We start from the raw sequence: 16,001 nt of genomic DNA on the forward strand, positions 1-16,001 counted from the left end.
GACAATTGACTTTGTCGAGATACAAGCATGTGACATTAATAGAATAAAAACAAAAATGAGGCAACAGTTGGTATTGTGAAAGGCATTCTCCTGTGATAAACACATTTGAATAATTTAATGACTAACATAAACCAATTTTCTATTAAATTCTACTTTATTTAAATGAACCTGGAAATGACATTATGTGAAAAGGATATTCTGCGTTGGCTCCAAGTGAAATCATAACAAAAGCCTCTTTCCATCCAGCCACAGTCTCATCTCGATCTAAAAGCTGTGGATCTTCTTTTTGCTGTGAAAAAGGCCCCAAATCCTATTGCGGATGAGTGTCAGCTGCAGCCCGTAGATGAGCGGATTGAAAATAGGAGGAATGAGGAGAAACTCGATGGCCATAAAGTTGTTCAAGTGCTGCGACACGTCGGTCGAACCGAATCTCATGTACAACAAATCCAACAGTATGGTGGTGGTGTAAATGACCAGGCAGATGACATGCGGCATGCACGTCTGCTTGAACTTCTTCCACATCTGCGTGGACGAAATGCACATTTTGATCAGATACCCGTAAGACCAACAAACAAACAGGAAATGACAAAAATAAAGCGTAATGTTGAACATGGCGATGACGGTGTGGCCTCTGACTGGCGAGCAAGTGAGGTTGGCCACCATCAAGTTGACGCAGTAGAGCCTGTTGATGTGAGAGCGGCACAGCTTTTTGCCCAAGATGGACGCCGTGTTTATGAAATTAAAAAAGTGAGGCATGAACCAGGCAAAAAAGACAAAGAGGGACATTCTCTGCCTCGTCATGTAAGATTGATAAACCAGAGGCCGACACAGAGCCACGTACCTGTCGTAAGCCATCAGCACTAAAATGGAAAAATCGCAGCAATTTGATGAGTGTATGACAAAGCCCTGCAACATGCAGCCGGTGTAAGAAATGACATGAGACGAAAGGAGGTCCACCAGGAACTTGGGGTAGAAGCCCACCGACCCGTACACGGCATTGATGCACAAGTTACACAGAAGAATATACATGGGCTTGTGGAGCTTCCTGTCAACAAGGATGACAACAATAATGGTGAAATTATTCAGCAGGATGACAAGGTAGCACAGCAACACCAGCGCAAACAGGATTATTCGGTATGCAAATGGGAAATTCAAACCAGAGAGAGTGAGGATTGCGCCAACGGAAACATTTTCCATCATAAACAACCTGGACACAAGCGCACACAGTGAGCGCAGGACACACATGCAGCCGGGAGACGCGCGACCGCCCCTCCGAACCAGTGTGAGCGCCGCCGGCTAGTTAAAGGCTTTGAGAAGAGCACGCCGTGACCTTTGGGACCCGAGCCGACCAATGGCCGCCTGTCACGTCGACGCCCCAACAACTCGGCGGATGTTGGCCTTTCGTCAAGCCTTGGATAGAGCGCTCTGACTTCAGTCAACAGGGACGCGACGCTGCCAATCAAATAAAATTATTTTTATTGTGCAATAAAATATTTGGAGTTGAGCTGTAATTTCCAGTGTCACGTAAAGTGTCAGGACGAACTTCAACTCCTGTTCCAAGCGTTTCCCTCTTGTCAGCCTTTTTTTCTTGTTGTACGGTGAACCGAGCCACATCCTGTCATTTCCCCTCCGTTGCCATTAAGGCCCCATTCTGAGGTCTTTGAATCGAGTTACCGTGCAGACTTTTTGCTCATTCTGATCCAAGATCTCTGATCAGCTGTTTACATGCGATGTGATCAATTCCGATCTGACGTTGGATCAGAACAACAAATTTACAGCCACGTGGCATGTGCATGACGTGATTCATGAAGACTGAGTTCATTCGTCCGTTTAATAAAAAAATATAAAATATAAAATTATAAATAAGAAAATTGTTGCAATTGTTTAATATCATAAATATAATAAAGATAAAGGCATGGATACGTTTCCCTTTGGTCTCGATACTTTTTTTTAATTAGAAAAGGCTGTTTATGTGATTGATTTGATGTGACTCAGTCTGTCCAGATTTAGGTCTTTGTTTTTTTAAGAAAGCAACTCCAAGTGTTAATTAACAGGAATTTGTAATTTTATTTTAAATTAACTCCAAGTGTTAATTAATAGGATTTTTTAATTTAATTTTAATCTAACGAGTTTATCATATTCGGTTGCTGTTTTCCTTAATTGGTTTTACTTGTTTTGAAAACAGTTACTCGATTTAATTTCAGTTCTGATGGATATTTATATTACATGAGTGAGGTTAAACTAAGATCGAAGCTTCTACTACAATTAAATGTAATTACAACGCAAACACAAACAGAACATGATGAAAACATACTTCTATTCATAGATGGTCAACAGGTCATTATTTGTCCCTATCGCTGTCCCTCGAGAACAATTAGTCGCAAAGTGCTCTCGTGGGGCATTCTACAATAACAAACATGTTTTTCAGTCCGACAAATTGTCCAGACGACTCATCAACAAACCTTGATGATGATAAACACAATTCTTGTGCGTGTCACTCGAGGTCGTGCGTCGTGCGCATGCGTGCCACGCCACGGAAGCGTTCCGTTCACGCATATGAACAATTGACATAAAAGGATATTTAACAATCCGAATTGGGCATTGTGATTTACAGCGTGAAATTAGCCGTGGCTTGGTGTTGTCTGCAGCGTTCCACGATGACACCCAACAAGAAAATAAGACGCTTTCCCTTTAAAGGCGCTCACTGTCAAACCTTCTAATGGGGCCTCCCAGTTTTACAATCGGCCCACTGTTACTGCCTTTTTGTTTCTGTGCTTCTTCGTCCATGTGACCTGAATATTGAGCGTCTCCGACGAGTAGTTCAAATCTTTCAACTGGTCATGGCTCACAGTCTATTTGAGGGCAAAGCTCATGCCGCTTCTTATTGGAAGTACAGAGTTTCCCCATCGGATCAGCTGATCCAGCATGTAATTACATTTGTGGAAAAACAGGTAGGCGCTCAAGCGTCAAAATGCGCACACGTTTTTTGGGACGCAAATAGCGATCAAGAGTAAATGTTCTCCTTAGAAAGGCGGACCCTTGTTGCTTGCCGTGGATGTGGGCTGCGGCTCTGGGCAAGGTACGGTGCTGCTGGCCAAACACTTTGCGTCCGTGGTGGGCACGGACGTGAGCCCCGCCCAGCTGGAGGTGGCTTTGCAGCGCGCTCGAGAGCCAAACGTCACTTACAGGTAACTTGGAGACGATTCAACTCATATTTAAACGTGAAAATGACATAACTGTGCAAGCCCATCGTTTTGATGTCAAATGTCACCATTTCTCCCTTGCCTAAAGTCAGCTGGTATTTTTTCTGTGAAATGCAATTATCAGGTAAACAAAGCAATCCCAGTCAAGAACCGGTTCACGACTCCCATTCCTACCAACAACCCTGATGAGAAATGCTGGGATGGATGCCAGCGTCCTGAATGTTAAAGGTGTTTTTTGTGCATGTGTATGGATGGTTGCACCTTCAGACAGTGCGTGGCTGAGGAGCTCCCGTTTGCTGACAGCTCAGTGGACCTGATAACGGCCATGTCGGCCTTCCACTGGTTTGACAGACGGCGCTTCTTGGATGAAGCCCACAGGGTCCTGAAGCCTCACGGTTGCCTGGCTCTGCTCAACTACACTCTGGATATGGAACTGGACTATCCGGGCTGCTGCCCGCAGTCCCTCAACCAAGTTTGCAAAGAGGTCAGCCAATAGTTGGGCTTTGCTAAAAGTAACAAGTCCCATCTGTGAATCTTGCGCTTGTAATTTGCTCTTCTTCAGTTCTATGCGGCTTTGCGTCCTTATCGCAGTCCTCATCTCGGTCCAAATTCGATTGACTTGTACCGGGAGGCCTACAATTCCATCCCTTACGCTGACAAAGAGTGGTAAGTGTGCAGCGACCTGGAATAGGAACCGTCTTCTCGCTATCCTGAACGGGAGAAGCAACATTGTGGATGATTTTCCGCTGCAGGTGTGAGAACGTGTGGGTGAAGACACCCATGCCGCTCTGCGGCTTCATGGGCTTTGTGGAATCTTTCTCCAGCTATCAGGCTCTAGTGAGGGAAGACCCCCAAAAGGCAGAGAAGCTCTCGCAGGACATTTGCCAAAGGTGATTTTGACAGCTCCTCCTCGCCCGTGGTGACATCGCAGACATGTTTTTAGAAATTCGTTTTTCCCCTGCCGACCTCTCTGCAGGTTGATGTCCATCATGAAGGTGACCTCCGCAGAGACACAAGTGGTGGTGGGTGTCAAGTATTTCTACCTGCTGGCAAGCAAAGATGGCCCACGTGACATATAGACAAGGAGAAACGTGCGCCATTATAACACGTAGCCGTTCAAAAGTGTTTTTATTTTGAGGAATTGTTGGTTATTGTGGCAAATAAATGGCGTACATCCTCATTTGTGGTCTGTGCTAGCGTCAACAACTCAAACTCTGTATATTACAATCAGATTCAAAAATGAGCTCTGGGAAAAATATAGCACAATATTATAAACTGCCGCAAGAGGGCGACATTGTATTGACCTTTCCTCATTTATTGGCCAACATCTGTCAATAAATGAGGCATGCGGCGATTAGCCTGGGGTCGAAGAACCCCAGAACCTTAACCTATTATTTACGAAATATAAACGTACGGGGGCAGATTATTATTTGACAAAACTCTTTAAACAAACCATGTCAAATGTGCGCTTGCATGCGCGACAAGCGTGACGTCACGCAGGAGAGGTATTCAATAAAATGAATAAATCAACCCGAACGTCACGCAAGTACGTTTGGAGAAAAGCACCGCACAAAACTCGTTGCGTTGCGCTCGTCAACTTTGAGAGCTTTTGTCACGTCACGAACACAATACGCGCCCCTGTGATGCAAAGCGCGTCCGACGGCGTCGAGCTGGCCCGAATAATATAAAACCAGACTTTTTTTGTCCAGAAAAAAAATTGTTGTGTGCGAGAGCATCTTCACAATTTCATCGATCTTCTGAAGTGTTGCTGAATCAGGTAAGTGAGAAGAACGACCCATTTCAGCTTTTCACATGGATGGACAGGAAAAAGTCATTGTTGAAATTAAGCATACAGGTGCATCGCTAATGCTTTACATTTAAAATTTCAAACTAATAAAATAAATATAAATAAATGAAATAAATATAAAAATGTGTATATTGAATGGGATTATTCAGGAAATATTTTATTAAAATGAATACTCATTCAAAAAGTGAAAAAACAAATAATACATCCAAAATATTTCTAAAGTTGCTGAAGACATGTTCAGCTTTAAAATTTCCAAAATTATTCAAGAATGTTCTATTTTGTGGAGGAAAGCTTATGACATCATACAAACACATGCTTTGTGACTTCATCACTTTGGTTCCAAAAGGCCTTGATGCATTTTATGGTTAACCACAGTTGTCATTGGGCCTTCAAGCCCAACCTAACGATTGGCGTGAGTTCATCCATTCGATCTTTGACGCTCCTGTTTGGTGTTTAGCTCTGAAGGAATGGCCAACCGCAAGAAGAGAGGGCTGACGGCCGCCGACGAGTTCCCAGATCTCAGTCAGCACAAGAACCACATGGCCAAGTTCCTGACTCAGGACATGTACACCACGTTGAAGGAGAGGTCCACTCGCAGCGGCTTCACCATCGACGGCGTCATTCAGACCGGGGTGGACAATCCCGGTAAAAACTTTGGGATTCCCAAGCGCGGTCCCACTCTTTTTGATGACTCATTTGGTTCTTGCAGGTCACCCCTACATCATGACCGTGGGCTGCGTGGCCGGCGACGAAGAGTCCTACGACGTCTACAAAGACCTCTTTGATTTGGTGATCGAGGATCGACATGGCGGCTATAAGCCCACAGACACGCACAAGACTGACCTCAACCCGGGCAACCTGCAGGTTGGTGGATTTTTTGGACTGACAATTGAAAATGAAAGAATCATTTGGTACCTTATTTGTCTAGGGAGGCGACGACCTGGACCCCGACTACGTTCTCAGCTCCCGTGTCCGAACAGGCCGCAGCATCCGAGGCTTCTGCCTGCCGCCGCACTGCTCCAGAGGAGAGAGGCGTGCTTTGGAGAAGCTCTCCATTGAAGGTCAAGGGAAACGCACACTTGTCGTGGCCCAATTTTGATTGTTTTTTTCTTCATCTTCAGCTCTGGGTTCTCTGACTGGAGACTTTACCGGCCAGTACTACGCCTTGAAGAACATGTCGGAGGCGGAGCAGCAGCAGCTGATCGATGACCATTTCCTGTTTGACAAGCCCGTGTCTCCTCTGCTGCTGGCCTCCAGGATGGCCCGCGACTGGCCCGACGGCAGAGGCATCTGGTGAGGAACCGCCGGCGAAAAGTCTCATCCCACAAGTTTCTGTGAAGTTAAGTTTCTCGCTCGTGTTCCGAAGGCACAACGAGGGCAAGACCTTCTTGGTGTGGGTGAACGAGGAGGACCATCTGCGCGTCATCTCCATGCAGAAAGGAGGCAACATCAAGGAAGTGTTCACCCGCTTCTGCACCGGACTGGCTGAGGTGCGCCGACCGGAGGTTTTTGTGGCCGGTGCTTAGCGACTCAACTTTTTGCTCCCTGCCTGTGATAGATCGAGGCCAGGTTCAAAGAGAAAGGCCGAGTCTTCATGTGGAACGAGCACTTGGGCTACATCCTGACCTGCCCCTCCAACCTGGGCACGGGCCTGCGCGCCGGCGTACACGTCAAGCTGCCAAACTTGGGCAAGCACGCCGAATTCGAGGAGATCCTCAAAAGGCTGCGTCTCCAGAAACGCGGAACCGGTACCTGCAAATTTGATCTTTGGTCCACTTCTGCCGAGTACTCAATGCGGTTTGTCAATCAGGTGGCGTGGACACCGACGCCGTGGACGGGGTCTTTGACATCTCCAACTCGGACAGACTGGGATTCTCCGAGGTGGAGCTTGTGCAGATGGTGGTGGATGGTGTCAAGCTGCTGGTGGAAATGGAGAAGATCTTGGAGAAGGGGGAGGCCATTGACGAGATGATACCCAACCAGAAGTAGAAAACCATTTCAATTTTTTTCTGTCCCCCATTTGTTAAAACTAATATCATGAATGCAGTTTCTGCTATTGTGTAAGGCTGTGTGATAGACTTGAAATAAAATGCTCAAAACGTTAACACGTCTCTTATGTGATTACAACTCGTTCGAACAACTTAAAGGAAGGCAAACATGTAAGAAATGTATTTGGGTTTGTAAAATAAACAAATTTACCAAAGCTGTATTTTTTTTCATGATTATAAGAAAAATAGGGATCTGAAATGAAACGATTTGTAGCGGAACCTTTATTCTGTTGCCTTTTCTACCCGGCGGGACATTCTGTGCGGACACGATCGCACTTCCGCTCCCCATGATACCGGAGAGAAGTTCTGACAGCTGAGGTTCCACTCGGGTCATTCCCAGCCCCAGTCCCTTCCTCAAAATCACCCTTTATCATCATTTGCATTCGCGATCGCCTCAATTAATTGCCGAGTGGCGTTTGGGCGAGTGAGTGAGCGGGGGGCGTCTGATGATGCTGTAGAGGGGCTGCTAGCTTCGATTTTACAGGTAAACAACGTCGGGATAACGCAAGCTAACATTGCCGGTCAGCTGGATAGTTTTGAAAACAACTTCAAAACAATCATCTGAACAAGTCAAAGTAGGCGGTTTTGTATTCGCATCTTTTGCTTTCAGTGGGGAGACATTATTAAGTGTGACACGATCATGAGCAGGGGAAATTCTCTTTGCTAGTTACTACATAGCTATTACTTATGAAGTGACAACTGTCAGGCACATTACATTCTTTTCCTCAATGAAATTTCCCAATAACATGAACCCGTTCCAAAACCTGGTACGTGTCAGTAGAAAGACTTTAGAACGAGAAAATTGATCATCAGAAGTGATCTATAATGGATTTGGGAAATGTACAGGGAAGTGGATTAAAGTGAATGGGTTAAAACATTGTAACGATGCACATCCAGTTTATTCAATTAACTTGTTAAAATCTCCAACGCAGTCATCATATCCAGCGGTGATTATGCAATATTAAGTGCAACGCTGCCCTGAGGGCAACCGCAGGTGACCTGGGTTTCAGAGACCCTGATTCAAAGGATTCAAACCGATGATGTGGTGTGTGTCATTCACACTGTGACAGGCGTTTGAGCGGCGGGGCAGGGGGCGGGGCGGGGCGGAGCACAGCAGCGCCTGCAGTAGCCATGCTGACCCTGACCAGCAAGCTGAGGAGGAATGACGGCGGGCAGACGAGCCAGGCCGGCGGAGTCTCGGACGCCACCCTCAGGGTCTCCATCAGGGACCGTCTCCTTACCAAAGGTTTGCATTTTCTCATCCAGGCAAGTTCACAAAGCTCACTTTGGCTGTGCTAACTGTGACTGTCGACCCTCCACAGAAGTTGCCGAACTTGAAGCCAATCTTCCTAGTAAGTTCGGATGTTATTTTTACTATTTGAATACTTTCATGTAGGTAACATGTCTTCAGAGTTGCTGAAGTGGTCAGTCTTGGTTATGTTCCGTCAATGTGGCTTTGGGGGGCCCAATTTATCATCGGCGCTGGTGGGATGCGAATTTCGAAACTCCTCGTCCTCTTAAAATGGTTCACGTGAGGGGAAAATGGCTGGTGACATTTTGTGCTATTTGGAGATTGGTGTTGTAGTGGTGACTTAAATCTTTCATGGCTCATAGCGTCGTCTCAACAAACTAGGCAGAGTTATATAGTGAAGGTCGTTGAACAGCAGGGGGTAGTATGGAGCTGCTTTCAAACTCAGCCATGTTTGCATAGGGACACTCAGCCACTTGTGTTTGGCAAAATGATTTTGGTGTCTAAATGCACACCCGTATGCATTCAATTGTTTCCCTCTTCCAGGTACATGCAAAGCCAATTTCCCAGATGAGGACAAGTTGCACCATTTTCAGCTGGCCGTGTCTCCGGGTAAGCGGAGAGCCCCGTCGACTCATCGGTGCGATCAATTGACATTTGACCGTACCTGGCTGCCGTATATCCCCCACCCTCTCTTGCAAATTGCGTCTTGAGCATTGTAAGATTTTCCACAAAGTGGTGCGCACGCACACATGGCCTATCTGTGAGTCATCGGTCTCCCTGTCGTCCCAATCGTTGGGGTCCTTCCAGCTAAGTTTCACAAAGGCCTCAGTAAGCAAAAATCCATGGCGAAAAGCAAAGATCGGCAATTATAGCAAAGGTCCGCTGTCATTTTTCTTAAGTGAATCCGATAGTTGGGGTTCCCAGAGGAAGACTTGCTCACTTATTCAAAGCTACGGCATCATATTATTTTTTAGATTTATGATACAAAGCCCCCACCACTGTAGCAAATCAAAGTAAAAATGATTGTGTTTTCCAACATTAACTGCGAATATGTCAGGCCCAAAATAGTCTCTGAGGAAAATTGCACTCGCAACATAACGAATGAGGACACCTTGGAAAAAGGACTATTTGCGAATTCCTCAATTAATTGCTCGTTGAGCGTCGCACTCGCTGGTGCTCGGCAGCCGTGACAAAAGAATGCCGGAGTCAGCACAAAAAAAACATTTGGGTAATGTCATCCTCACTTGAGGCTGCCTTGCTCGTGTGAGTGGTTCTTTTATTTTTTTTTTCCAGTTGTTTTTAATTAACTTGGAAGCGGGTTTCACGCACGCATAAGTGAACCTGTTTCAGTCATTGTCTCACTTATTTCAAACAAAAGGATGACTGAACATATTTTCAGTGGCACAATGAACACTAATACAAAATTCCTCCTATGTTCAAAAGCAACTCCGTGTGCATTTTCTTTTTTTTTTTCTAAACCTAATAAGATTTTCAAGCGTTTGCCTCGCGTGCATATCATCAAAGTGAAATGAAAGTAATTCCAAGAAGTCAGCCAAACACAGCACAGCACAGCGCCTGCCGCCTGGACCTGTCGGGAGTTTGTGCTTCATTGTTGTTTCATACACACAAAGAGACATAAAAGATTCAAAGCTCCTCCAGGCAAGTCTCATCGTTTGCGCTGACTGGCTCTGTCGACCGTGCCGCTAAAAACTCAGAAGCCCGCTCGAGTCCTAAAACTTGGAGTTTTATTCAAATGAATTTAACGGCAAGATTAACATAACCGTTGAGGTAAATGTCACAATGCATATTTTCCTGCCATGCTGGCAATTTCAGCTCCATTCATTTGTGCCTCTGCTTGCAGATGAAGGCTACTACCAAAGTGGCAGGTTTCAGTTTGAAATAAATGTGCCCGAAGCCTACAACATGGTGGTGAGTGCGCCCGTCGTCAAATCCACTCATCTTGCCCGAAGCGTGCGCGCTAAATATATAGATTGGATTGCCACATCGGCAGCAATATGAGCAAGCCACAAAGTGAAAAGGAGAACAACAAAATGAATTCTCACGTACGCCGGATGAAAAGATTCCCACATGAAGCGAAATGTGAAAGCAGACCGAGGCAACGCTTGAGATTTAATGAGCGCTCTGTTTGCTCTCACAGCCTCCAAAGGTGAGATGTCTGACCAGAATATGGCATCCGAACATCACTGAGAACGGAGAGATCTGCCTAAGGTAGGAAATGTAACGTTGAAGACATTGCTCAAAGCACAGCACATAAACGGCGGCGGCGTCTTGTCTATCTGTCTGTCTTGTCTGTCTGTCTTCAGCCTTCTGCGTGAGCATTCGATTGACGGCACAGGGTGGGCCCCCACCAGAACCTTAAAGGTAAACAAACTCATCATGCAGAAGCCAAAAATTGGAGGGATTAATTTTGAACGCAATCTTTTTTTTTTTCCCCCTAGGACGTGGTTTGGGGATTGAATTCCTTGTTCACTGTAAGTTTTTTTTTGCTGTATGCCATCTGAGAAATATTAGCCACTTCAAAAACTTCTAGTGTTTCATTACTATTGGAGGCTCTCGGCCCGTTCAATGTATTTTTTCTCTCTCTCGTCCGCCTCAGGACTTGTTGAATTTTGACGACCCGTTAAACATCGACGCAGCGGAACATCATTTGAGAGACAAGGTGGGTTTGTGCTGCCGACAAAACATGTCCTCCATTCACCAGCCGCTTTGTTTCCTTTTCGAGCTTAACGTTGACGGCGTGATCTTCCGAAATAAACGCCCGGCCCGGGGTGGCGCTTCTCGAGCGAGCGTCTCGGCCGGCCGCTGTTGCGGTGAGACGTAGGCGGGGCGTGTGCACAGCTGGTGTTTTGCAAAGGCTCTTGGCCCCGCAACGGGTGCGAGCGAGCGAGCGAGGCAGGTACAGCAACAATTTGCAAGTCAAAGCAGCACTCAACGGCACCTCGGGAAATTCAATAGCGGAATCCAATGCGTGACTTTTTCCCTTTTTAGCCGGATGGATGTTTGCAGGAAGTGCACTTTGCTATTCATGAACTCGCCTGCTGGCCTTTTTTTTTTTCTTTGGAACTTTTCTGCAGGTACTTTGCTGAAAAACTCGCATTTGCACTCTCGCTCACATGCCACAGATGGATAAAGAAACGGGAAAGCGGAGATCGGTGTCGGGGAACTATGTTCATTCGAAGCTCGAAGAGGAGCAAATCATGTTGTCGATTGTTCTCGAAGGCAGGACGGGACCTTGCGGAGGCTTGCTGACTCGCGGGACCGCGCAGCTCATGCATAGCAAATTCTTAATCGCCTATCGACTCTCGAGCGGCTCGGCCTCGTCAGTCGATAGTCCGTCACTGCATTGACTTTCGTGATGCCCCGAAGCAAAACACTTTGCGTGGCTCTGCCGCTAGTCACCAGAACTTACACACTCGGGATTTGCGCACGAGTTGGCAAGAAATAAAAAAAGGAAAAGCGAGCACAATGTGAAAACATGATTCTGTTTTTCACAGCCTCTGTTTACACCCTGCCTTGTCATTTTCACACGCTGAGTTCCCTGATTTGTTTCTCAAGGCGTTTGAGTCGTCACCGGGCTTTGGTGTGCTGTTCTTGATTTTCAACTTTGTTGCCGTTTTTGGAGAAACACTTCCTGCCCAAAGGCGGCGAAAACTCCCCGCTCAGATAATTAAGATAAGCGAGTGACTGGGGTATTGCCCAAAAGTTTTTCATAGACTTCAGTGTTTCTTCAAGCTAATGAATGGCCAAGTGAAGCTGGAAAGTTGTTTTTTCTTCTCCCATCCCCAAGTGGCTAACTAATGATCAGCGGGGGCTCTTTTTTTAATTGACTTATCTTGGATCCTTTTTCAGCATGGTCGGCTGGCTACCAGGTGAAAGGCAAACGGGAAGTTTCATTTTGAAAATGAGCTCTGGGAGAGGAGAAAACACCCGCTTGGAGCGAGCTTGGCTCCTCTCCATCGTGTCCAAGAGCCAAAAGCAATTGGATTTTCACGAGATGTCCTCTGGCTGGGGACATCACAACTCACACAATTAAGTTGTCACTGGCAGCTTTCCAGCACATTGTGCGAGCGGGTCTCGTCCGCAATCCACCAGTTACGATGTCCCACTTATGGTCCTTTCTACAGATGACTTTGTGGAGCTGTCAATCAACGCTGAGCATTACTAGAATGCGATGCGGTTGCTTTGACTTTAGAATTAGCGCTTGAGGTGAATGTTTGCATTTCACAGCAGCATTGTGGGAGAGCGTAGGGACGTGATTTAACCCTGATAAATGGCTTACAAGTTCATTAAGCTCGCTGCTAACAATGAGGTCGCTCGATGAAGTCACGCGCTAACAGCTCGCTTGAAAAGTAACACGTTTTGCTGTCAGTCTTCTGAAGTAAGAGATGAAGGAAGGAATGATGATGAACAGTTTGTGTGTTGAGCTCCCCCTGCTGGTTAACGACATATTGCGCATTTGTCTGCTTTCAGGAGGATTTTCGCAACAAAGTTCAAGATTACATTAAGCACTACGCCAGATGATAGCCGAGGCATCGGGCCGCAGCGAGTCTGCTCGCGCTACTCGCTCCACCTTTGCCTCAGCTTTTCTCAACACTGAATGGGCAGCGTCAGCAGCCGGCCGGCCAGTCGTCTCCAACGTCTCGCCGCGTTCACCTTCATCGCAATAAACCTCCACGCAAACCATTACGGGAAACACATCATTTGAGCAAGGACACAAAGCTTTATGCTTTCATTATTCTTCGGGAGGTGACGGCGACGCGCCGGCCCCACGCCGCTGCTAGCTCGACGCCGAGACAGCCAACACGGCGCGAGCGAGAGGCCGCCCGCCGCTCTTCAAGTCTGTCTTTTTCTGTTTGTTTTTGCTTCGAGTAATGAATCAAGAGGTTTATCATGTATGCGCGTGCTCAGTTCCAGTGCCTGCAGTGTTTGTGTTGGCAGAAAGAAAAAAACAAAAATGCATGCGAGTTGACATGTCACGGAAAGACATTTACACGTTTGCAGACACCTTCCGTGCTACACGCTAGCAAGCCAGACAGCGTTTGAATGATCAGCAACGTAGCGTCCTCAGCTCTTGTCCTGCACACACACACACACACAAACACATTTCGATCTGCTTTTTTTTTCTCGTCGTTGACGTCTATGTGCAAAATGGGAGACTTTTCACATCTAGTCATTGCTATTTTCACATTTCCCCCTATGAGTCTCACAAACTGCGAAAATGTATCACTGAGGAGAGGATAAAACACGAGTACTGAAGTCAGTGTTTAAAATGACTTGGGCAGTCGTGCTCCAAGGGCAACAATAAATGACCTGCAAGTGTTTTCCTCCAAATCTTCTCTGTCATTATGACGACACATTCTAATTTAGGTACAAATTTGGGTACAAATTTGGGTTATGCTTGGAATCTTCCGAGCCATCGAGTGACTAACGTGACTTTTGGTGATCCACACAGCAAATGAACACGATACCAATGCACAGATAGTCCTAAAAGATGCACTTGCTTGTTTGATTTCACACTTAATTATAGTGGCTGGTATTCCAGAGACCCATTAGGCTGTCTAGAAGCTATTAAAAAGTCACATTTTCATCATGTGTCCCATTTAAGATGGAACATTAATAAGGCATATGGTACGTTCCAAGAAAAATAAGACAGAATGAGCTCTGTCATTATTGTGGTCTGGATTGGAGCCCTTCTGCTAATGTGGTCAGTCACATATGTGAGCGTCAGGCCGGCTGTCAGGGAATTCGCCGGTGTCAGAGATCCAATCATAGCCAACATTTGGCCCGTGACAGTGAAGGCTGGCAGCCAGAGCACAGAACGAGACTAACGAGAGCGCCATCACTTTTTTTTTTAAGCACTACCACCTTCTGCCTTTGCCTTATTACATGAAATAAAAAAAAAAATGCCCTTCAGCCAAAATCCATTCTCCACTCGGGAAGCAGCTTTTCAAACTTTTGCTTGTTTTTGCCTGTGAAGAATTAATGAGGGGTCGAGCCGAAAGCTCCAAAGGACTTGTGAGGACAGCAAACCGGCCAAAGCCATCAAGGACCTGATTAATGGGCTGCAACGAGGCCTCATTTGTTACCCAAACGGTTGCAAGCAGCCAATAGTGCTTCAAACCCACAAGAGGAGCTCAGACAACACGCGTTCAGAAGAGGACACCTCCATTCGTATAGCGTCATCACAGAATGGGCAGATTAGTGGCTTGTTGAATGGCACCAATGGTTTTGGGATCCAGCCTTGTTGCCATAGTAACCTCTCCAAACTACTGTACCGGTGTTCCTTTTTCTCACGAGTCTCATGGAGGCATCTGGCTGGAGTTTCTAATGAGGGTCAGCGGATGGACGGTCGCTTGTGAAATTCCTGCCGATGCGGATCTCGCAGCAGCAGAAAGGCCGACCTTATTAGTCATGTCAGGCATCCCCGAGGCCAGACAGTCAGATATGAATCACATGTCAGACTCGTCTTTACTTCTTTACGAACACACGTACTTTGTGCTCGTGTTGTCTTGGGAATTTTTTTCTTCTTCTTCTTTTTTGCGTTTGTTGTAGTGACCCGGTGGGCGTCGAGCGCTCGCCTGGCGCCTTGCTCCGTCCGTCTCATTGCCAGGCCTCATTTTTCTGCGCGCAAACTTGCTTTCATCTGACACGGTGACGCATTGTTGTTTCCAGCCTGCATCCAATTGCGCCAAACAAGGCCGATGATTTACACAGTGCTGGCTAACAATGACCTAGCTGTGTGTTTTGTAACATATAAGTTGCTATATTACAAGTGGCAGCTCCTTGAACTGCAACAAAACTCAAGCAGTGAAGCCTCACTAATGCAAAAATAGCCAAATAATGGACATATAATCGGCTAGATTAGTTTTAATACATTCTCAAACTCACTGTACATTAAAAGCCTAATAGTTAACTGTGACCATTTGCCAGGTTTTTGCATTATTTCATAAATATTAATTAAAATGTACTGAAAAGTCAGAATGCAAAGTCTAACCTTAACCGTGGCAATTTGAGCATTGCAGCACAAGAAAGGAAAATGTTGTTTATCAGCGTGCGTGCACTTGCAATTAAAGCCGGGCTTGCTGTTTGGGCACACGTACAGTATGTCCGCTTAGTAAGTGGCTCTCCATTTGCTTTGTTGTGCTTGAAAGGCTGGCTGCCCACGCCGGCGCTGCGGCCGTGGGCGGCTTCTGCCTCTCGTTTCGTTGTGTTAGCTTGGCAGCCGGCAAAACACAAAAGACACGGCGTCAGACGTCAGGCCTACTGCAAGGCAAACATCAACAAAGACATCATTCATCGCGTTGCGTTTTGCTAATTTAGCACAACTCAAGCGATTGTCAACCGACATGCAAGCGGCGAGGAACAAAAGTCGTGTTTTCAGGCTAACACGTTGCTTGGCAAGGTGAGAGACCATGCAATTAGCGAGGTGGAGACAGAACCGCGCCTCCTGTTGCACAACAGGAGTATGTCATCTTGGTGATGAAGTGCTGCCTCCACCAGGGAAAATGCTGCCTTCATGGGAGCCCGCATTCATCCCAACTCCATCTACTCTGACTCCACTTCTTCAGATGTTTGCCTCTTTGTTTTTTCAGTTGCACAGGAAAAGACACAATTATATGACTCGACGCCTTGCGGGTAGACAATGAACCCCCCCCCCCCCTCCATGAATG

At 46.4% G+C, this 16,001-nt stretch overlaps 4 protein-coding genes and 1 long non-coding RNA gene across 5 annotated transcripts; 4 read left to right on the forward strand and 1 right to left on the reverse strand.

The window, feature by feature from the left end:
* Positions 1-264: 264 nt before the first annotated feature.
* On the reverse strand, positions 265-3,189 carry LOC148393848 (olfactory receptor 2K2-like). Its single transcript, XM_088383879.1, has one exon. It carries the CDS (start codon positions 1,243-1,245, stop codon positions 265-267), a length of 981 nt encoding a protein of 326 aa, XP_088240005.1. The 5' UTR covers positions 1,246-3,189.
* Positions 2,537-4,383, forward strand: LOC148393849 (putative methyltransferase DDB_G0268948). The gene is made up of 6 exons (XM_088383881.1): positions 2,537-2,951; positions 3,028-3,188; positions 3,471-3,687; positions 3,766-3,869; positions 3,956-4,093; positions 4,180-4,383. Exons 1-6 carry the CDS (start codon positions 2,841-2,843, stop codon positions 4,280-4,282), a joined length of 834 nt encoding a protein of 277 aa, XP_088240007.1. The 5' UTR covers positions 2,537-2,840; the 3' UTR covers positions 4,283-4,383.
* A 431-nt stretch (positions 4,384-4,814) lies between these two features.
* On the forward strand, positions 4,815-7,115 carry LOC148393850 (creatine kinase, testis isozyme-like). The gene is made up of 8 exons (XM_088383878.1): positions 4,815-4,980; positions 5,468-5,655; positions 5,720-5,874; positions 5,939-6,071; positions 6,132-6,303; positions 6,377-6,500; positions 6,569-6,758; positions 6,821-7,115. Exons 2-8 carry the CDS (start codon positions 5,478-5,480, stop codon positions 6,997-6,999), a joined length of 1,131 nt encoding a protein of 376 aa, XP_088240004.1. The 5' UTR covers positions 4,815-4,980; positions 5,468-5,477; the 3' UTR covers positions 7,000-7,115.
* Positions 7,116-7,316: 201 nt separating this feature from the next.
* On the forward strand, positions 7,317-13,662 carry ube2f (ubiquitin-conjugating enzyme E2F (putative)). The gene is made up of 10 exons (XM_088383750.1): positions 7,317-7,542; positions 8,129-8,304; positions 8,381-8,410; positions 8,854-8,919; positions 10,172-10,239; positions 10,469-10,539; positions 10,635-10,692; positions 10,770-10,802; positions 10,928-10,990; positions 12,802-13,662. The coding sequence occupies exons 2-10, from the start codon at positions 8,190-8,192 to the stop codon at positions 12,850-12,852; spliced, it is 555 nt and encodes a 184-aa protein (XP_088239876.1). The 5' UTR covers positions 7,317-7,542; positions 8,129-8,189; the 3' UTR covers positions 12,853-13,662.
* On the forward strand, positions 11,003-11,805 carry LOC148393852 (uncharacterized). Its single transcript, XR_015860059.1, has 2 exons — positions 11,003-11,227; positions 11,320-11,805. It is a non-coding gene; the product is annotated as an uncharacterized LOC148393852 (long non-coding RNA).
* Positions 13,663-16,001: the final 2,339 nt, after the last annotated feature.

Source organism: Syngnathus floridae, chromosome 8 (genome assembly GCF_059516105.1).
Source record: "Syngnathus floridae isolate MCC-2025c chromosome 8, RoL_Sflo_1.0, whole genome shotgun sequence".
Classification (NCBI taxonomy): Eukaryota; Metazoa; Chordata; class Actinopteri; order Syngnathiformes; family Syngnathidae; genus Syngnathus; species Syngnathus floridae.